Consider the following 22,770-nt stretch of genomic DNA (forward strand, 5'->3'; position numbering starts at 1 on the left):
TCCAAGCACCACGCTATTGGGAGGGGGCTCTGGCAGCAGCGGCCAAGTCCCCAGGCAGTTGGCCTGCGGGACTCCACCCCGGGAGTTAAATCCACGTAGTGTAGGCAGGAGAACAGCCGCCTGGCAGCCCCACGTCGGGAGTCTCCCCAGTCACACCAAAGCACCTGCTCCCTGCAGCCCTGATCTGGGCACCCCCATGTTCCCCTCTGTCTGCACAGCGACCTGCCCCGACACCCCCTAGGTAACTCCCTGGTGCCTGCCGAAGCCCCCGCCGCCGCCGCCGCCGCCTCTCAAAGCGCTGATCCGGGACTCTCGTCTCCCCTCCCTGCAGCCCCAAACTCCCTCCTCGCCCCCAGCCCTAACCACGCTCCCCCCCGCGCCCGCCCTCCTTGGCCCCTTTTGTCCGCAGCTCCCCGTGCAGCCGTGGGGGGGGGGGGGGCGGCTGCCGCGGGTCCTTACTTGGAGTTGTCTTTGCCGCCAGGGGTCCGGGCTCTGCCGCCTCCAACTTCCCAGCGCCGGGCACCAGCAGCAGCTTCCCGGGTCCCGGCTCCCCGCGCACGTGGGGCTCCGGCCGCCGCGCCCGAGTCCCGGCTCAGCCCAGAGGACGTGGCAGCACCAGCTGCGAACCGGCCGCGCCGAGGCGAGCGGCGCAGGGAGGCTCCTCCCGGCTCCGCTCCAGCGGAACGCGGGGCGCCCTCTGCTGAACGCAGGCTGGACCCGCTGCCCCGGCCTCCAGCCTGCCCTCCCCGATCCTGCCCGGCCTCCTCCCGAGCGTGGGAGCCCGAAGCCGAGCTTGGCAGACTCAGGGAAACCGCCAACAGGCTCCGTCCGCAGGACAAAGCGGCACCCTGGAGGCTGCTCTCCAGGGACATGGTCCGTTCCGGCATCTACTCTTATTCCTTTAGACTGTGGTCACACAAACCCCCAGCGCCAAACCCTGCCAAGAAATTCAGCCCCTGCCCTTCCCCAACGCATGCGATGCAAGATGAGCTTTACGGCATGTCTAGAAAGTTGCTTCACAAACCCCGGCGCTGCTAGGCCCAGGGGAGAGGGAATTTCCCGAAGTTGAAAGACTTTCACAGAAAATGCCCGGCCTGCACCTCCCTCCTGTTTCAACGGAGGGAACTGAACTGTGGCAATCTTGCATAGGGAGAGGGGCCATCTCGCCAGTAGCCTGGTCCCAAGCCAGCGAGGTGATGTAGCTCTTTGCACTCCAAGGGACTCTTAACCTCAATTCTGCAGCAAGGGACGCGGGCCCTGGAGACAGAACATGGTTTAGGTTGTTAGGTCAAGCACTTGAACACGTTCAACCTCGCTCCAGCCCCCTTGTGCAAGTAGGGCAGGTTCTCAACCTTTTTCTTTCTGAGCCTCCCCCCCCTTCCCCTCTCCCAGTAACATGCTATAAAAACTCCACAGCCCACCTGTGCCACAACAACTGGTTTTCTCAATATAAAAGTCAGAGCCCACATTACGGGGGAGCATTTGCCTGGGGTCCCTGTGAAGCTACACTGCACAAGCTTTGGCCTCAGCCCCAGGTGGCGGGGCTCAAGGCCGTGGGCTTCAGCCCCATGCAGTGGAGCTTCAGCTTTCTGCCCCGGACCCCAGCGAGTCTAGTGCTGGCCATGCTTGGCGGCCCCCGCAGGTGGCCCCAGACCCCTGGTTGAGAACCACTGCAATATGATGCAGTTTTTAATTATGTGATCACAGACTATTTTTTCTACAGGCCCCCTGCCACATGCGTACTACAGGCTGGATACACAAGAGGGCAGGATTCAGGTTGCATGGGCAACCCTAAAGCTGCTATTTCCTTCCTTTCAGTGCTTGGCATTCAACCTAAAAACATTATTTTAATTTGTTCTTTGTATGCAGTGTTTTATTAATGAAACGGGAGAATGTTAAGAGTATATTCAGTTATCATAGTCTTTACCTTGACAAGTGCCATTGGGACGGAGGAGCTTGATCCAGAGCACAGAGTTGATCCAGTTGTGGAATGATTGGCCCAAAGTAAAACTGAAAGGGACCTACAAATCTCCCCAGGAGAACAGAGGCTGAAGGGGGAACATAGGGCGTGGATAGGGCTTAACATTGACCCTCTCACCTCCATATCAGTAAGGCCCTGAAACAGCTGGCTGCTACTGCCTCCACTCCAATGGCTCAGAACTGGCTATGCACCAAAAGAGAACAAGGAGGCTAGAAGCATGAACAGTCTTCCTGTCCTCGGTGCAGTACCAGTGCCTCCAGCACCCCAAGGCTGGGAGGAATCACTATGGGCAAATCTCAGAGCTGGTCTACACTGAAAATTTATATCAGCATAGCTGGGTCTCTCAGGGGTGTGAAAAATCCACACCCCGAGAGACATAGCTATGCCGACCGGACCTAATCCCTGGCGTAGACAGCGCTAGGTCAATGGAAGAATTCTTCTGCTGACCTCGCTGCCACCTCTCTACGAGGTGGATTAACTACAGCGAGGGGAGAACCTCACCCATCACTGCAGTGAGTGTCTACACTGAAGTGCTGCAGTGACGCAGCTTCAGGGCTGCAGCTGTGCTATTGTGGCATTTTAAGTGTAGACATACCCTCAAGTTAGTTCCAGCAGCTCGGCTGGGTGCTTGAGGGAGTCAATGGTTGTGGCTGGTAGAAAACAGAAAATTTCAGAAAGCCACTTTTCAGGAGAATAAATAAACAATGTAAAACAAGAGGTTCAGGCCTTATCTAGTCAATGACCATCACTGGGGCCAGGATCTAAATACTGAGAAAGCTTGGCCTAGAGATTTACACAGAAATCCTGAATGACAAGAATTTCCATCCCTCTTGTTTCACAGTAATAGTAGCTGCAAAGCTCTCCCAGGCCCATCTCACATTTTGAGAATAGTTTCCTGGGTGAATATTTATGACAGGCACCTTAACATCTGTTTCCTAATTGAGTTATATTAGAGCATCATGAGTTGTGACAATCAGGGTCCAGACACACAAAAGGGGGAACAGTGTGTATAAAAATATGTTGAGTAAGGCCTTTTATGAAAATTTGTAATGTTCTGAACTTGATGGTTATCATGAGATATGTATACAGACTGTAGTTATGAATCTACGCATTTATGTATATAGAATACTATGCTCATGACCAGTATTACCATTTCAAATACATCTCACAGCAGGGACTGGAGGGGTTCCTCCCAAGCCACATGTTTACACAAAACCAGATGCAGGTAACAATCCCATGGTACAACCCATGGAAAAGACAAATGATGGACCATAATAGTTAATGGGAAGACACTGAAACGCACCAGCTATTGTGTCAAGAGGGACTTGCCCCACTCTGCTTCCCCCACTCTGAATAACCATGAATTACCGACAGTCTGAGAGAAAGATAAAAGAAAACCTGCAAACCCTGTTAAAAGGGAAGGAGTTTGAAGTGAAAAGTGTCCAGATCTGGGGGGGGGGGGGGGAAGAGGGGAGAAGGTCTGTGATTGCTGGAACCCACCCTTAGGGCTAGGGGCATTCTGGGAAAAGGTTCAGAGGCAATGGGTAACCGGTATTAGAAAAGGGAATTTAACTAATATACAAGAGTAAAGCCTGAAGTTGCGTCTTTATGTTTATTTTCTCTGTAACTTGTATGTGTTTTCTTTCCTTTGTTATTTCTTCTTTGAATCTGTGATATTTATTTTTATTTTTATCCCAAGCACGTCTCTGGTGTGCAAATTGTGCAGTGTGTGTGTGTGCCAAAGTGAACTGATAACTGAGGGGGCAGTTTTCACACCTGCAAAAGTGACCAACCAAAGGGGAAAAGTCCAAGTGTCTGATACTTAAGAACTCAGGGTAGACGGATCTGGGGAGACTCGGCACCGGAAGGGCTGTTGGAGTTACCCTACAAGGAGTAACTAGGTTGGCGGAAGCCCGGGTGAGACCTTTTTGCTTGTTGGCTGGCTACTGATGTTAGAGCTCTGAGCCATAGCAGCACATCATTAAGTCGCCCAGACATGAGCAGCAGGTGGAGCCCCCCCTTAGGGGAGGCTAGGCTCCAGCTCTGCCCCTTCTGCCTGCACGCTCCCCTCATCCCCCTCCCCCAGCTGGAGCCCTGAGGCCCCCCCTCCCCTCCACTATTGTCCGAAGAAGCTTTTCATATGCCCCATGCAGGTTCCGGGTTTAGGAGGTGGTATTGTCTACTCAGCTGGGTTCATCAGTAATCTCTCATGTCTAGGGAGATTACCAATGAACCCAGGAAGCTGAATAGCACATAATGCTTCATCAGCAACCCTGGAAACAACATGGGGCATAATAAAGCAAAAATTTCCCCCCAGAATCCCGCAATCAGGGGTCCAGCCGCAGCAGTGGAGCCTCCCTGGCATATTATACCCGCTGCCCATGTGTAACCCACACTCCTTCTGAGTGTGGTGCTCTGTCCCCTCTAGTGGCACCGAGACCATTTAGAGATTAATGAGTCTGCTACAGCCAGTTAAGGGGTGTATGGCTTTTAGCTCATACAGTAGAGGCTCATGCATTTAGTTCCAGAGGTCGCAGGTTTGATCCTGCCTGCCGATGACTGGAATCTGTCACCCCATTACACATGCACCCAAAGTTATAAGGCAGGTGGTGACAAAGCCCCCATACTGGTCTGGGTGATCCCCCAAAACATCACACAGGTATTAACTCATAGTCCACATTTTTCATTTCTGTAGAGAACCTCAGTTCTTTCCAGTTGTGAGCAAATTTCTAATCTCCAGCCACACTGCTCCTTTGGGATTAGAATCTGATTTTCAGGATGCAAAGAAATACTATTGCTGATGGTCAAGTCACACTGAGCTGCTTGGGGCTAGAGCAGAGAAGAAATAAAACTGTATTTTCTAAGGGCTTGTCTACACTTGAAATGCTACAGTGGCACAGCTGTACTGCTGTAGTGCTTCAGTATAGACTCTACCTACACCGACAGGAGGGGTTCTCCATTGGCATAGGTAATCCACCGCCCCGAGAGGCAGTAGCTAAATCAACAGAAGAATTCTTCTGTTGACCTAGTGCTGTCTATGCCGGGAGTTAGGTCAGCTTAACTAGGTCTCTCAGGGGTGTGGATTTTTCATCATCATCATCATGTTCCTATCACGTCTCTGACGTTTAAGGCAGTGACGAAGCTCCTCCACTCCCGTCTGTTTCTGGCAAGTCTTTCAATGGTTCCCCAGCTGTGCCCCAGGTTTTTCAGCTCGGCTTCTGCAGCTCTTCGCCATGTTGTTTTTGGGCAGCCTCGTTTTCACTTGCCTTCAGGTGTCCATCTTATTGCTACTCTGGTGATGGAATCAGTTTCCATCTGAAGCACATGACCGATCCATCTCCAACGTCTCCTGGCAATGACGGTGCTCAGATCATCTTGGCTGCACTGTGTCAATAGCTTTTTCACAACAGTCTTAAAACACCTTTCAGACTGTGGGTATCTCAAGGTGCTTATGAAATAATGTTAGAGGGGGTAGTGCAGTGGTTGTGTGTACAAATGGAGTAGCCATTCTACTTCCCAAACACATATCTTGGGACATTAGACTCTGCTGGCCCGAACACCAGGTTACCCATAATCTTTGAAAAGTACTATTAAATATTTAACTTTCACCTGCACAGCCATGGGAGATGGACAGAAGGGATCACAATTTGAAACTAGAAAAGGAGTACTTGTGGCACCTTAGAGTACTCCTTTTCTTTTTGCGAATACAGACTAACACGGCTGCTACTCTGAAACCTGTCAATTTGAAACTGGCACTTAAGGACGGATTATAATTACAGTGTTCCAAATTCATTCCCAGTGTAGCTTCAGTGGAGTTACCTAAGGGATGAATGTGCCCCAGTATGTCTAATATTAAATTGAATGGGTAAATCTTTCTTTCTATTTTTGATTCTGTGAATTATTTATTAAAGGTCAGACTTTGTACAACCTTTATATGAATGGGATTAAGGATTTTATATATTTATGTACAATTGTGAGAGAAAGTTATGTGAATAAAATACAACAGCCACAGCGTCACTGAGAATTTTCTATTTAATTGTCTGGGACCATGACCTAAGAATCTATGTTTGTGTCAGAACTATTCATAGGCCCTAGGTTTGTGATTTTCATTCTTTTTTAATATTTGTATTTTTAAAGGACATGTTTAATGGTACATCTTTACTTGAATTGCACTTTGCAAACTTAACTTAATGAAGCTTTTTGTTATTTAATTGCTAGTCTGGTCTGTCTGAATATTTATTATAAACCTCTAGTTTAAGACACTGCTACAAAAGTTCAAAAATTTTGCAGGTTTCACACATCAGATTGTATAATAGCTACAGTCTTTCACCAAAGGATCTCAAAGTGCTTCAAACATATCATTAATTAATTCTCATAACATATCTGTAAATATTATCATACCTATTTAATAGATGGGTAAAATTAAGTACAGAGAGGTAAGCAACTTGACCACCATTACACAGCAAGTCAGTAGCAGAACTGGAAAAAGAATGCAGAAATCCTAGCTTCCTGTCTTTTGCTCTAACTCCTGCACACTCTTCCCAATGGAATATCAGTATAGGTCAAAGATCAGAAGTGCTAAAGAAGTCAGAGGATATGTTCCTGTAATATTTTTGGACTTTAAAATGCATAATTAGTTGATTATTAACTAAGTTTTATTGTGTATTTGTGATGAAATACCACAATAGGCTATCTCAAAACTTTACATAGATAAATCTGTCTAATACTGGCTGATATGATTAACAGTTATTCTAACCTTTATAACGTCAACATTTGGCTGTAATTTACATAGATTTTATGTCAACAAAATGATGTAACACCAGGACATTGTCAGTTACGTAATAAACAGGATCACGTCTAACTATTCATAACAATGATTATATGAGGGTAAATGGGATTTTCCCCATCTGTTCCTGCCCACCATAAAGACTTGAAATTAGATGAAGGTTTCTAACCATCAGAGGAGTGAAGTTTTGGAATAGTCTTCCAAGGGAAGCAGTGGGGGCAAAAGATCTATCTGGTTTTAAGATTCTACTCAATAAGTTTATGGAGGAGATGGTATGATGGGATAATGTGACTTTTGGTAAGTAATTGATCTTTAAATATTCAGGGTAAATAGGACTAATCCCCTGAGATGGGATATTAGATGGATGGGATCTGAGTTACCCAGGAAAGAATTTTCTGTAGTATCTGGCTGGTGAATCTTGCCCATATGCTCAGGGTTTAGCTGATCGCCATATTTGGGGTCGGGAAGGAATTTTCCTCCAGGGCAGATTGGAGAGGCCCTAGAGGTATTTCGCCTTCCTCTGTAGCATGGGGCATGGGTGACTTGAGGGAGGATTCTCTGCTCCTTGAAGTCTTTAAACCACGATTTGAGGACTTCAATAGCTCAGACATAGGTGAGGTTTTTCGTAGGAGTGGGTGGGTGAGATTCTGTGGCCTGAGCTGTGCAGGAGGTCAGACTAGATGATCAGAATGGTCCCTTCTGACCTTAGTATCTATGAATCTATAAACATGATTAAGAAAATTTTGGTTTGTTTATTGATTTATTTACCTGTTTTCCTCTGAATGCAGGGCATGTGCTATACATTTTGTTCAAGAGAAATAAGGCAGTTTGGGGTATTGATTGTAGTCAGCAATTCAGTACAGTAAGTCAAAAGATTTGGCTGAAATGTTAAGATATTGACATTTGTGTTATAATACTCTTTAAAAATTATGTCACTTCTCAGTAAAAACCTCTTTTGGTTTCATATACAAAACCTAATGCCAGGAAGAATTATTATCATCTTTACTATTTTATTCAAAAATCTGGAAAAAAATCTGCTCAGACAATTTGGAGTTATGAAAAAACCCTACTTAAAAATTGCTTATAATTTGTAGATGATTTTATATGCTAACATAACTCAAAGATTTTTAAAGCATTTTTATTTTTACAAAACAGTACAGTATCTCCAGTGAACCAATAACTCAATATTAATAGCATCCACCAAAAAACAAAACAAAACCCATCAACAACAAAAAATACTACCAGCATGTGACTGGGTCTGCTCCTCTTTCTCCTCCACGTAAATAAGTGCTATGGGGAAAGGCTTCTGGGCAGCTGCTTGGAAAGAGAAGGGAAAGATAAGCAAGTAGGGCTCCACACCCAGGGTTTTAGAACCGGGATGAATGCCAAGCTGGGAGGCACTAATTAAGTCACTTTAGCTTCCTTGTTAATCTTTGAGGAAAAGACCTTGCTGACTGTAGCTGCAGTATTTCTTCTTCCTGCTGAGTCTTTCCTTGCTTGGAGGAATTTTCCCAATCAATTAAGGTAATTACATCCCTCCTGGGTCCATATTTATAGTGATGGACTGTTCATAGGAATGTAGGAAATAGGACTGGAAATGACCCCGGGTCACCAATACCTAAGACACAATGGACAGGCCTACTACAGAGCCCCCTCGTAGAGAACACAGCATAAGACGACAGGAGGAGTCCCTGAATGACATTAGTTAAGCCAGACACAGACTTCTGTTGGCATAGTTGCCTCTATATTGGAGGTTTTGCCAGCACAGCGATATCAGCTAGAGGGTGTGATTTTTCACACTTCTAGCCAACATCACTATGCCAGCAAAACTTTGTAGTCTGAACTAAACCAAAGGCACTACCAGGTACTATTGTCCAACATACAACACCTGCCAGGAATGGCAGGTAGCCTGCCTACACTGGCCCCTTGAAAAGCCAGAGAACTGATTTATATACAAAAAGAAAAGGAGTACTTGTGGCACCTTAGAGACTAACAAATTTATTAGAGCATAAGCTTTCGTGAGCTACAGCTCACTTCATCGGATGCATTTGGTGGAAAAAACAGAGGGGAGATTGATATACACACAGAGAGAACATGAAACAATGGGTTTATCATACACACTGTAAGGAGAGTGATCACTTAAGATAAGCCATCAGCAGCAGCGGGGGCGGAAAGGAGGAAAACCTTTCATGGTGACAAGCAAGGTAGGCTATTTCCAGCAGTTAACAAGAATATCTGAGGAACAGTCATCATCTCAGGCATTGGCACCCTGACAGCAGGATTGTCTGGCTATGTAGACTCCCTCCTCAGGCCCTACGTTACCAGCACTCCCAGCTATCTTCGAGACACCACTGACTTCCTGAGGAAACTACAGTCCATTGGTGATCTTCCTAAAAACACCATCCTAGCCACTATGGATGTAGAAGCCCTCTACACCAACATTCCACACAAAGATGGGCTACAAGCCGTCAGGAACAGTATCCCCGATCATGTCACGGCTAACCTGGTGGCTGAACTTTGTGACTTTGTCCTCACCCATAACTATTTCACATTTGGGGACGATGTATACCTTCAAATCCGCGGCACTGCGATGGATACCCGCATGGCCCCACAATATGCCAACATTTTTATGGCTGACTTAGAACAACGCTTCCTCAGCTCTCGTCTCCTAATGCCCCTACTCTACTTGCGCTACATTGATGACATCTTCATCATCTGGACCCATGGAAAAGAAGCCCTTGAGGAATTCCACCAGGATTTCAACAATTTCCATCCCACCATCACCTCAGCCTGGACCAGTCCACACAAGAGATCCACTTCCTGGATACTACGGTGCTAATAAGCGATGGTCACATAAACACCACCCTATACCGGAAACCTACTGACCGCTATTCCTACCTACATGCCTCTAGCTTTCATCCAGATCATACCACACGATCCATTGTCTACAGCTAAGCTCTACGATATAACCGCATTTGCTCCAACCCCTCAGACAGAGACAAACACCTACAAGATCTCTATCATGCATTCCTACAACTACAATACCCACCTGCTGAAGTGAAGAAACAGTTTGACAGAGCCACAAGTGTACCCAGAAGTCACCTACTACAGGACAGGCCCAACAAAGAAAATAACAGAACGCCACTAGCCATCACCTTCAGCCCCCACCTAAAACCTCTCCAACGCATCATCAAGGATCTACAACCTATCCTGAAGGACGACCCATCACTCTCACAGATCTTGGGAGACAGGCCAGTCCTTGCTTACAGACAGCCCCCCAATCTGATGCAAATACTCACCAGCAACCACACACCACACAACAGAACCACCAACCCAGGAACCTATCCTTGCAACAAAGCCCGTTGCCAACTCTCCACATATCTATTCAGGGGACACCATCACAGGGCCTAATCACATCAGCCACACTATCGGGGCTCGTTCACCTGCGCATCTACCAATGTGATATATGCCATCATGTGCTAGCAATGCCCCTCTGCCATGTACATTGGTCAAACTGGACAGTCTCTACGTAAAAGAATGAATGGACATAAATCAGACGTCAAGAATTATAACATTCAAAAACCAGTTGGAGAACACTTCAATCTCTCTGGTCACTCGATTACAGACCTATGAAGTGAGCTGTAGCTCACGAAAGCTTATGCTCTAATAAATTTGTTAGTCTCTAAGGTGCCACAAGTACTCCTTTTCTTTAGACCTAAGAGTGGCTATCCTTCAACAAAAAAGCTTCAAAAACAGACTCCAACGAGAGCTGCTGAATTGGAATTAATTTGCAAACTGGATACAATTAACTTAGGCTTGAATAGAGACTGGGAATGGATGAGTCATTACACAAAGTAAAACTATTTCCCCATGTTATTTCTCCCCCCACCCCACCCCCCACTGTTCCTCAGATATTCTTGTTAACTGCTGGAAATAGCCTACCTTGCTTGTCACCATGAAAGGTTTTCCTCCTTCCCCCCCCCCGCTGCTGGTGATGGCTTATCTTAAGTGATCACTCTCCTTACAGTAAAAAGAAAAGGAGTACTTGTGGCACCTTAGAGACTAACAAATTTATTAGAGCATAAGCTTTCGTGAGCTACAGCTCACTTCATCAGATGCATTTGGTGGAAAAAACAGAGGGGAGATTGATATAGACACACAGAGAACATGAAACAATGGGTTTATCATACACACTGTAAGGAGAGTGATCACTTAAGATCGTGAGCTGTAGCTCACGAAAGCTTATGCTCTAATAAATTTGTTAGTCTCTAAGGTGCCACAAGTACTCCTTTTCTTTTTGCGAATACAGACTAACACGGCTGCTACTCTGAAACCTGATTTATATACAGTTATATATAAAGTACATGCAGGCTGGAGTCAGCTTTTGGCCAACAAGCAAGAAAAGAATTTCTTGGACAGCATCTCTGTTCAAATGCCGTGGAAGGGCAGCGGAAATGGAGCAGGCAAACATGGGATTAAAACGCAGTGCAGACCCAGGGAGGAGTTAGACAAGAAAGTGCAACCCATAAGGAATTTGGGGATAGGACTGGAGGACTAATGGCTCCTGAGGTTGATTTAGCCTGCATTTGCTCTAAAAGTAAGCAATTTGCCAGCCTGGGCTGAAGCAAAACTGGAGCTCAACCCTATACCTCAGCTGTGCCTGCGAGCCTGGGCTTCAAGCACCCTCAGGCCTGAGTTAGAGGTTTTTCTGTGTGATTGAAAAGGGGGGGTTAGGCACAACACCAAGCTGTTGCCTGGCCTAGCTCTGCAGGGAAGACGGACCCCTCGTGGAGGGTGAAAAGTAAAGATTAAAAAACTGTCTGGCTGCCAGAAAGAAGCAGTAGGGAGGCCAGAGCCTCTGCCCAAAATTTCTCGTGGAAGGAGCGGCACTAAGATGGCTTTGCACAGTCCTGTTGGACAGATTCCAGAGGGGTATTAGCCTTCCGCTCTTCTTACACAACCGCCTTATGATTAGCATTCCCATGAGCATCTCTCCTGTCTCCTCTCATTTTATTGGTTTCTTGAAGAGATAATGATGCTACAGCCCTCAATGTTCCCTGTATGCTGACAGCACCCATCTGTGTCTCCTCCTCAGTCACAGCTTTCACACAGATGTGTGAGTGCCTGAAAGAGAGAAGCATAGCTGCATGTATGAAAATCAGCTGTCTCAAGCTGAGCCAATGCCAACAGGAAATGCCAGTAGCTAGCCAGGACATTGAGCTCACCATCTGCTGACTGTGTTTAGCCAGCAGTTATCCAAGTAGACTGCATTCTCTGGGTGAGGTTGGACTCCTGAACACTCAAAGTAGGGGACAGAGGTGACAGATGTCAACTTCTGCTTTTGGCCAGCCAGGAGGTCAGACCTCTTTTCTGTCAGAGAAGGTCCTCCCCACAATCATTAATTTCAGGTTGGACTGTTGCAACTCAGTCTACCTAGGGCTGAAGGAAAAGGCTTCCCAGAGACTCCCAATTGTTCTACATGCAGCAGCCTGCCTTTTGAACAAGAAAAGAAGGGCAAGAACACCAGTGTTCTGTACACTCCTTTGGCTCCCCATTCAATACTAGATACAAGATCCTGGGTCCTAATCTATAACTCTCTGCATAGGCTAGAGACCATGTCTCCATCTGCAGTTCCCTGAAACAGCAGCATTCATCAGGGATGCTGAAGCCCAGAGTGAAACTTTTGAGAATGCTGTGCCTCCAGCTCCCCAAAGAAGCCCCAGTTTGTGGAACTTATTATCACAGGGGATGAATCCCAGACTAACAATGTTCAGAGAGCAATGGGAGAGCCACTTTTTCACGAAGGCCATTCCAGAAGGGCAGAGCTAAAGAATGACCCAGAGCTTCATAGATTAAGAGGGGAAGAGGAAAGAAGAGAGTAAGAGAGGAAAAGCAGAATATTGTTTTAAAACCTACATAGTATCAGCTAAACCTAGCACCAGGTGTCAGCATCCTTTATAGTAAAAACTTCTCAGATAATTTATTTTGGGGTTTCCCCCTTTCCCTATTCTCCACTCAGGCCTGTATCCCCATGGGAATCTCTCTACGTTGCACCAGCAGGACCATTTTCCCCCTCCCCCCCATCCTCTCTTTCTCTCTCACACAACTTCACAGATTTGTTTGCTGTCAAAATGTGTTTTAAACCTCCAAAATGCCTGACAGCATTAAGGGCCTAGTTCTGCTCCCAGTGAAGTCAATGGCAAAACTCCCATTGACTTCAATAGTGCAAGATTAGATCCTGCATTTTTTTCTCCTGGTGAGAGTGGGTAACTTAGGTGAATGATAGTACGTTCCTTCCCTGCTAGCTTACCAGTTGAAATCTGCTTCAGGTCAAGAGTGACCAAACGTTATTACTATGTGTAGAAATTCCATCTAGTTTTTAACTGGTATTCTCGATGGCAACCTCATTGGAGAGACCACTGACTGAACTAGCTAAAAGACTGCATTACTCTCACTCTCTTCTGGAGGAGATTACTCCAGAAGCAGGCAGATCCATATTGCCAAGGCAATAGGAGCGTCATGCATTGCTGCTGTTCCTGCTGGACTTGTTCTGCAAACAGCAGACTACAGTCCCCTGGGCTGCCTTTCTGATGCATCCCCACAAACACTAAAAGTCACTTAATACATTCTTTTAGTTTGGAGACTAAAACATTTGCAGAATGCAATTTACCAAAGAAAAGCTGTCTTTAGAAGAACATGTGAATTGTGACAGAAAATAAAGAGCCAGCTCCTCAGCTGGTGTAATGTAGCATAGCTCCACTGAAGTCAATGGAACTACGCTGATTTCCACCAACTGAGATCCTGGACCATTGACATTTAAAGTGAAGAATAAAACATGGAAACTCTTCTTTTTCTCTACTACTCCTCATTATGTCTCCATATTACAGGACAAATGAACAGCAACATTCCTTTCACAACAGGAATACTACACTGAAAGATACAATACTACTACTACCACCACCACCATGTTTGTATATATCACTTTTTCTCAATAGATCTCAATGTGCTTTAACAAAGGAGGTCATTATCCCCATTTTACCAAGGGGGAAAACAAAAGACAGAGGTTAAATGACTTGCCCAAGGTCACCCAGCAGGCCAGTGGCAGAGCCAAGACTAGCCCCCAGGTTTCTGAAGTCCCAATCCGGTCATCTATCCACTAGGCCACATTCCTCCCATTAGAAATAATACATCATAACAATAGCTGAATTTTCCCTGAGGGCATAAAACTATTATCTAGCCAATTCTGATAGCTGATTTACCATTTATATCAGAGAGACAAGGTGGGTGAGGTAATATCTTCTACTGGACCAACTTCCGTTGGTGAGAGAGACAAGCTTTTGAGCTTACACAGCTCTTCTTCAGTACTTGAATATCCAGTAATATCTTTTACTGCAAATAAAATGTCCAGTAATATCTTTTACCTGAAGAAGAGCTCTGTATAAGCTCGAAAACTTGTCTCTCTCACCAACAGAAGTTGATCCAATAAAAGATATTACCTCACGCACCTTGTCTCTGTAATATCATGGGGACCAACATGGCTACAACACCACTGCACATTACTATTCATGTGTTATATACACTACAAAAAGTAATATATTTTGTAGGCAAATTCTGTTCTAGAAAATTTACTCTTTTTGCATATTTACAGTTGCATTTTTCATTTAAAAGAATCATTTGTAAATTCTATTTGAGAATAAGCAAGTATACCATTTGCTTTCAAAGGCTCACAATTCCAAAACCAGGATAGACATAGGCTGTAAAAGCAAAATTTATGGTGTTATATATTTCATGCAACTAAATATTGTGACTAAAATTCACATTATACAGGAGATAATGTGAAAAATTATAAGTAGATCTAATGGTGTTTATTTCAACGTACTGTAATGAAGAAAGCTTTGTCAATGTGCATGGCATATTTCTTTGCTTCTGTGACACACGGTGCATGTAATTTTGTGCCACTGATACAACATAAAACTTACAGAAACAAAGCCTAAAGCTCCCTAACTCACCTACCTACAGTTTCATATTCAACCACCAGAAATATATGAGTGTGTAACTGATGTTGTATCTCAGAAAAAATAAGCCTGTGAAGAAATACAGTATAATTTTCTCTTCAACCTTTCCACTCTTCTGAAGAACCTGTCATATCTGCAAGACTGTTAGAGTCTGTACTGTGGGCTGGATCCTGCGTGGTGCTGAGCAACTTCCTGCAAGATGCTAAGCACCCTCAACTCCCACTGATCTCAGTAAGAATTGAGGTGACTGGGTAACGCACAGGAAGAACTCCATTCTTTGCAGAATTGGGTCCAAATAAGCTAAATTATATTATGCAATGTTAGTTACTGTTGGTTGTAGTTTGACATTTCCATCACACCTTCCTTTTTATGTCACAGAAATTTATTTAAATGGCAAACACCTAACTTTGCTTCCCATAGGGTTTTCACACAAATAGTCAACTTTTTTTTTTTTGACAATATGTTCAGTGTCAGGAGGACAAGATTTTTTTGGAGAAACTTAGATACAAAATCCTTTTCATTTTAAAATATCCTGTGCTGGTCACGGACATTCAGGAGACAATTTGACTCCTCTTTGTATAAATATACTGCTACTGTGGATCCACTTCTAATTTTCCTAAGTCATAGCAAATAGGTGTCCAGATGGCTCAGCCATTTGGGATTTTTTTCTGTAACCACTACCTTAATCCCAGCCTATAGTTATTGGCTATTCAGTGATCTGTTAAAAGACTCAATGGCATTTCAGGGTATAGGTATAGCTTTTGCAGCATGCCCTTAAAACCACCTCATTCTGGCACCTACCTGTGCCCCTCTTTGATGGACACTTTACTGAGGCTGGGAAGGTGGAATGATGCAATCAGAAGGTGTTTTTGATTCCACAGAGGCTATATCATATATCGGCTGTGTCCAGAGTTGCTTTTTTCCATTTTGATCTGGCTTGGAGATTGGGACCCTTCTTTTTGGATGTGGACATTGCTGCAGTTCTCTGGGATGGATCTTCAAATGTGGAACCGTTAGTCTCTCAGGTGCCACAAGTACTCCTTTTCTTTCTACTTCTGCCTGTTTGGTTCAAAACAGCCTGAACTGATGACAATTAAACCCCACCATAAAGCACAAGCTATTGGGGTGGGAGAAGCATGACACAGGCACTTCTATGTTAGGGAGGGGACTATGATAAGCTTTATTTTTATTTGAGTTGGCTATAGTTGCCTTGGAGAGTGGCTTTACTTTGGTTGGCTGCAATGAGAGATTTTATGTAAGGTGCTAGGATAGACAGGTTTTCCCTACATTGTTATATACAGAAATAAATTAGTAAGTAAACAGAAGTAAAATAAACTAGTGATCTCTGCTTATCTCCTAACAGACAGGAGAAGTCCACCTGGACAGAAACACCACAATTAGCACTAACTAGAATCCTTGGTGGCACTGGCCTTGGAGTCCCAGGTCTGGACTGGCATGCAGATTGAACTAACCCTGGGAGGCATGTCCCTCACATGGCTATGCAAGTTTACTTTCAACCTAGAACCCTTTCATTTATTAATGGCAGGGCTTCCGTGAAAGATATGAAAAAATCGGTCTGCATCAATAACCATCTCTGGGCTCAGTTCCAAAGTCTCTCTTCACATTTTATTTGCAGAAGTTCATATCGGTTCAGTCCCTTGGATTCCATCAGATAAGTCTCTAACCTCTTTTGATAATATCTCTCCAGGACTCACATTTACAATGCAGACACATGTTATATTTCATCACAGTGTTCACCTCACCACAGTTTGCTGTGGCAATAAATGATAGAGAGTGATTCTCTAGTAGTGCAAATGTGGTTACAGAATCAGGCTAATAGTGATTAGAGATGGGCACAAAGTTTGAAACTGGATCCAAATCTAAACTTCCCCAAAGTTAGGGAGTTTGACATGTGTTTGTGTGTGTGTGTTTCAGATCTGGTGTTCTGGTTTGGAACCATTCCTCATAGTGACAAGCATCATTCAGAACCTTAATAGTTGTAGCAATTCTCCTCATATCTTGACTTTTTCTATTTCCCTTCCTAAAAATATTAGGAATTAGCCTTTTTTCCCTCAGTCCATGTAGTTGTTTTCTTCTATAAAATGCAATAACAAGAAAGAAGAAATCCAAGGCATTTACGCTCACAGAAAACCAGTCATGCAAAACATTAGTTTATGAAAGACAGATGATTATACTGAGTCAAAACTAACACAATTACCTACTTGAACAGGCTCAGCTACTCTACGCATTACCTAATTTTGCCTCTTTAGATTCTTACTGTTTTTCTGTTGTTGTGAGGTTCTTTTGTGCATTCTTTTATACTTTTGTTTGCCTGGACCACCAGTAGCTAGAAATATATTAGTAGAAGCTGTTGTCATGGAAAATCTGAATTACTTCTACAGATATAATCTCCCTGTCACTTCTAACAAAAATTGATGCAAGATCTGCAAACTATACTTATAAATCTGAACTTGTCAGGAAAAAGGGTTTTCAGTCCCATGAAAAATTGAGATTTTGAAAAGAAAATTGTTCCAAATCAGAACAAAAAAGCCAAAATTTCAATTTTTTCCACTAAATTATATTTTTAAAAATACATTTTGGGTCAGTCAAAATTTTGTGTTTTGATTTTGACCCTTTTCTGGCTTTTTTTTTAAATAAAAAATAAAGGACATTGTTAAATGAAAAGTTTCAAAACAAAAAAATCAAAAATTTTTATTTCAAACTTTTAAACAAAACTTCATTGAAATCAATATGACTTCATGAAAAAAATCATTTAATCAAAATGACGTTTCCCTATTTTAACATACATTTTCTTACGAGGTCTATCATGTAGCTCTGCTCCTGTGAGGTCCTGAGTTCCTCCAATGAGGGCTCAGGCAAGCTGCTTGCGGGAACTTAGAGAACTGAACCTTTGTATGTCTTGGCCACCTCTGCTGAACATTATGACCCAATATGATTGTGTCAAAGGTAAACTACAAACCAAATGCAATGGCAAATAGGTATCACTTCATCTTAATGTACCTTCTTGGGTTCTAAAATTTGCCTCCGCCTGGCCTTGTCACCTTGTAATGTAGTAGCAGATGGTATAATAGATTTTTCATTATTCTCTATGTCCAGGCATAGATGTTACTATGTTATTCTTCTTCATTTGAAGTCATTGGGTGCCTGCTCCTCAGTCCCACTGCACAACTAGTGGTAGAATTTGGCCCTGCAAGTGTGTAACTCAAGTGAATGGGAAAGTGTAGACTGAACTGCCCACAGCTTGAAAAAGCTGAATATAGTGGACTACATGCTACCCTCTGTTATGCAGTTCAGTGAGTAGTAAAATGTGGCACATTTTTACAAAACCAAAAGGGGCGCTGATCAGTATCCTGACCAAAATTCCAGTCTGGGAAATTACACGCTGCCTGCCTAGGATTCACTTTGTACTTTCTATTGGATACTGCAAAGGGATCTCACTAAACTGGTTGACTGGGCAACAAAATGGCAGACACACATTGGAAAACATAGTCCCAACTATCTATAAAAAATTCTGGGGTCTAAATTAGCTATTACCACTCAAGAAAGATCTTGGAGTCATTGTGGATAGTTCTCTGAAAACATCCACTCAATGTGCAGCGGCAGTCAAAAAAAACCTAACAATATTAGGAAGCATTAGGAAAATGATAGATAATAAGACAGAAAATATCTTAATGCCACTATATGAATCCATGGTACGCCCACATCTTGACATTCTAGTCATCCCCTCAAAAAAGATATATTAGAATTGGAAAAGGTAAAGAAAAGGGCAATAAAAATGAGTAAGGGTATGGAACAGCTTCTGTATGAGAAAAGATTAAAAAGACTGGTACTTTTCAGCTTGGACAAGAGACGACTAAAAGGGGATACGATAGAGGTCTATAAAATCGTGAATGGTGTGGAGAAAGGGAATAAAGTGTTATTTACTCCTTCACATAACACAAGAACCAGGAGTCACCTACAGGCAGGTTTAAAACAAACAAAAGGAAGTACTTCTTCACACAACATACAGTCAACCTGTGGAACTCATTGGGACACCCAGAGCAGGGGGGACTACGGACACTTAGAGCAGGGGGTGTTGTGAAGTCCAAAACTATAACTTGGTTCAAAAAAGAATTAGATAAATTCATGGAGGATAGGTCCACCAATGGGTATTAGCCAAGATGGTCAGGTATATAACCCCCTGCTCTGGGTGTCCATAGTCTCTGATTGCAAGAAGCTGGGAGTGGACAACAGGGGATGGATCGCACGATGATTGCCTGTTCTGTTCATTCCCTCTGAAGCGCTTGGCATTGACCATTTTCAGAAGATGGGATACTGGCCTAGATGGACCATTGGTCTGACCCAGTATAGCTGTTCTTATGTATAGGGTTCTTCACTTTCTACCGTATGCTGTCACGAAGTGTTGCTGTGCACATGAACAGAGTGTCTTTTTCCCTTCCAGAGGCTGCTACATTTCAGTACTAGGAGACATAATTTCAACATAAAGTTTGTAAAGCAGTTTGGGATCTTGGTTTTATGATTAAAGACTCTATAGAAATATAAGGCTGTATTATTTATAGACATTTGTGGTGCTGACCATAACAATGGATTTAACATCACACAATACACCTATAAGGTAGGGAAGTATTATTACCCCAATTTCGCCAATGAGGAATTAAGATGAATTAAGCACATAGGAAGTCTGCAGCAAAGTGAACCTAGATCAAGTGTGTCCCAATCCAATGCCTTAACCACAAGACTATCCTTTCACATGTTATCATTGTTATTTAGTTAGGAATAATTACTGCAGTTTTCCTTTCACACTGAGGGAATGGGGCACGAAGTTCTTACTGCTCACCGTGTAGTTAGAAGAGTGTGAAGAAATAGCTGTTCAGAAAAGTTATGCTATTGAAGATCTACATTGGTTCACTCAGTCTGCAGCTCACAACTGTGAAATAGCCTGTTTTCTCAAGCTCTTCAACAATGTACATCATTCACTGGCAGGGCTGGCCTTACCATGAGGCGAACTGAGGTGGCCGCCTCAGGTGCTAGACTGGGCAGGAGGAGGCGCCACGAGGACCCAGAGTGTAGAACATTGTGTCTGCTGCTGGTGCATGTGTATTCTCTCTGCTATAGATGCACAGAGATGGTGGAGTGCTGTGCTGGAGGAAGGAGGGCACAAGAGACATAACAGGCAGGCAGGAGAAAAGGTGAGAGGGAATTACAGAAAGCAGTAGGAGCTGCTGGGAGAGAGAGGAGGAGGAGCTCCTTAGGTACCTTAGGTACCACCCCCAGGAGCCTGGACTGATTAACACCAGCTTCTCAGGGAGTTTCCTGTTTCCTGCTGCTTCCCTGAACCCACTTGAGGAGAACAGGCAGTCAATTGAAGTAGTAGGAGCCAGTTAATCCCTGAAGATGCTGATATCTTCCCTCACTCAGGCCCTGCTACCAGCCTGCTTATTTGTTCCCTTCAATTGAGTGTTGAGAGCCACTATAGCTGGCACAGAACAGCAGTCATGAGTGAAAGAAGAAAACGCCCCTCTGGGGCAGCATTCAGAAAAAGAAAGAAAGCAAAGGAAGCTTTTCTAAGCAGGAAGGAGCTTTCCAGAGATACATAGACACAAATGTTCATGGTGAGCCTTCTGGCCGCAGTGAGGATGTGAGTGGTGAGGAGATGCCTGATCTTCCAGTTAGTCAGAGTGCAGGTGACCTGGCAGCTACTATAGCATCCATATCTCCATCTCAAATGGATGTAACCATGCACATTCCTGAAGAAAAGTACAGATCAGAGAAGAGTGTGGTGAAGGCTCAAGAAATAGCTGTTGCTGAGTTTTGGTCCTTAAGTCTGGATGATCCAGGACTGGTGACCCACTTGAGCAGTAGCCTGAGGGACTTCCTTGTACTGCATGGGCCATAGCAAGTGAAAAACTTCATGTTCCCCAAAGACAATGAAAATAGAAGTTTCCATCCAACACATTACTGGCGTGAAATCCCCAATGGTGACAAAGTGGAGAGGCCATGGCTTATGTACTCAAAAACCCAGACTGCTGCATACTGTTTTTGTTGCAAACTCTTCCAGTCTAATGTTCCAGCCACATTGGGTTCTACAGGAACAAAGGACTGGAAAAATCTGGCTAGAAATCTGGCATGCCATGAGAAGGCAGCAAATCACCAGAGAGCATTCCATAGGTGGAAAGAGCTTGAGATGAGACTAAGGTTAAAGGCCACCATAGATGATCAGCATCAAGAGAAGATTACATCAGAGTCTCTTTACTGGCAAAATATTCTGAAAAGGCTCATTGCCATTGTGAGAATGCTTGCTACCCAAAACCTAGCACTGCGTGGCACTTCAGATCAGCTGTATGTGCCAAATAATAGAAACTTCCTTAAAATTGTGGAGCTGATGGCTGAGTTTGATGCTGTACTCCAGGAGCATCTAAGAAGAGTCACCACCCAAGAAATGTACATACACCACTACCTTGGAAAAACAATTCAAAATGAGATCATATAGTTACTGGCAACAAAAGTCAAACAGAAGATTGCGGCAGATCTGAAGTCAGCAAGATATTACTCTGTTATTCTGGACTGCACACCTGACATCAGCCATGCAGAACAAATTACTTTAGTGGTGCGTTTTGTAACAACAACAGAACCTAGTGAAAATGTCCCTGCAATGGTGACTGTCAGAGAGCATTTTCTAGAATTTATTGACATTGATGATACTACAGGAGCTGGTATGACAAATGTGCTTCTTAAAAAGCTGGAAGATATGGGAATTGCAATAGCTGACATGAGAGGTCAGGGCTCTGATAATGGTGCCAACATGAGAGGAAAGAACAAAGGAGTGCAGACACGGATCAGAGAGTTAAACCCTCGAGCTTTTTTTGTCCCATGCAGTTCTCATTCATTGAACTTGGTGATCAGTGATGCATCATCAGCTTCTAGTGAGGCTGCTGAATTTTTTAATGTAATTCAAAGCATCTATGTATTTTTCTCTGGGCATCAACTCATTGATGACAAATTTTGAAGTAACATCTGGTAACATCCTCTCTGACACTGAAACTACTGAGTGCCACATGATGGGAAAGTCGAGTGGAGGCGATAAAGCCTATCAAACACCAAATTGGGAAGATAGATGATGCCATAGTTGCCATTATAGAAGATAATGCTATCACAGGAACTGTTTGTGGGAGAACAGTGGCAGAGGGAAATGGAATCACCAGAATAATACATAACTTCAAATTTCTGTGTGGCTTAGTGCTGTGGCATGACATACTGCTTGAAATAAATGTTATAAGCAAGAGACTCCAAGGTGTTGACCTTGATATATCTGGAGCAATGGAACAACTGGACAAAGCAAAGTCATACCTACAGTCTTACTGGTCAGATGAGGGATTTCAAAATGTTTTGAAGAGTGCACAGAAGTTGGTAGAGGAACTTCACACTGAAGCTATTTTCCCACCATTCAAGAATACAAGAGTCACCGAAGAAGACATTTTGATTACGAAGTTTGGGATAATTACATAAAAGACCCCAAACAACAATTCAAAGTTGAATTCTTTAACCAGGTGCTAGATTGTGCAATAAAGTCAGTTGAAGAACGTTTCATGCAGCTCAAGGAACACAGCAGTATATTTGGGATGTTGTATGATATTCCAAAACTCCTCACTATACCTGAAGAAGACCTACACCAGCAATGTAGGGCACTAGAGACAGTGTTGACACATGATGACATGTGCGATATTGATGGGAGTGATTTAGGTGATAAACTGAAAGCCCTTTCAAGATACATTTCAGCAGGATCAACTCCAGAGGCTGTTCTGAAATATACGTGCACAAATAAGATGACCACCCTCTTTCCAAATGCTTTTCTTGCTCTGCGCATACTTCTAACACTTCCTGTAACAGTTGCCAGTTTCTCCAAGCTGAAGTTAATAAAAACACATCTACACTCCACAATGACACAGGAGAAGCTGATTGGCCTTGCA

At 43.8% G+C, this 22,770-nt stretch overlaps 1 protein-coding gene across 5 annotated transcripts in view; it reads right to left on the minus strand.

The window, feature by feature from the left end:
• Positions 1-1,159, minus strand: part of SMCO4 (single-pass membrane protein with coiled-coil domains 4) — a 45,638-nt gene extending 44,479 nt beyond the window's left edge. For 3 of the 5 annotated variants that reach the window (XR_006277580.1, XR_006277578.1, XR_006277579.1), the window contains exon 1: positions 460-1,156. Coding sequence is in view for 2 of the 5 variants with exons in the window: in XM_038368978.2 (XP_038224906.1) it covers positions 460-887 (428 nt within the window). In the remaining 3 variants the exon portion in view is untranslated. Of the gene's footprint in view, positions 1-459 lie in introns of all 5 variants that reach the window. The other 2 variants (XM_038368978.2, XM_043504137.1) reach the window with 2 other exon arrangements.
• Between the last annotated feature and the right edge of the window lie 21,611 nt (positions 1,160-22,770).

This window comes from Dermochelys coriacea, chromosome 1 (genome assembly GCF_009764565.3).
Source record: "Dermochelys coriacea isolate rDerCor1 chromosome 1, rDerCor1.pri.v4, whole genome shotgun sequence".
Classification (NCBI taxonomy): domain Eukaryota; kingdom Metazoa; phylum Chordata; order Testudines; family Dermochelyidae; genus Dermochelys; species Dermochelys coriacea.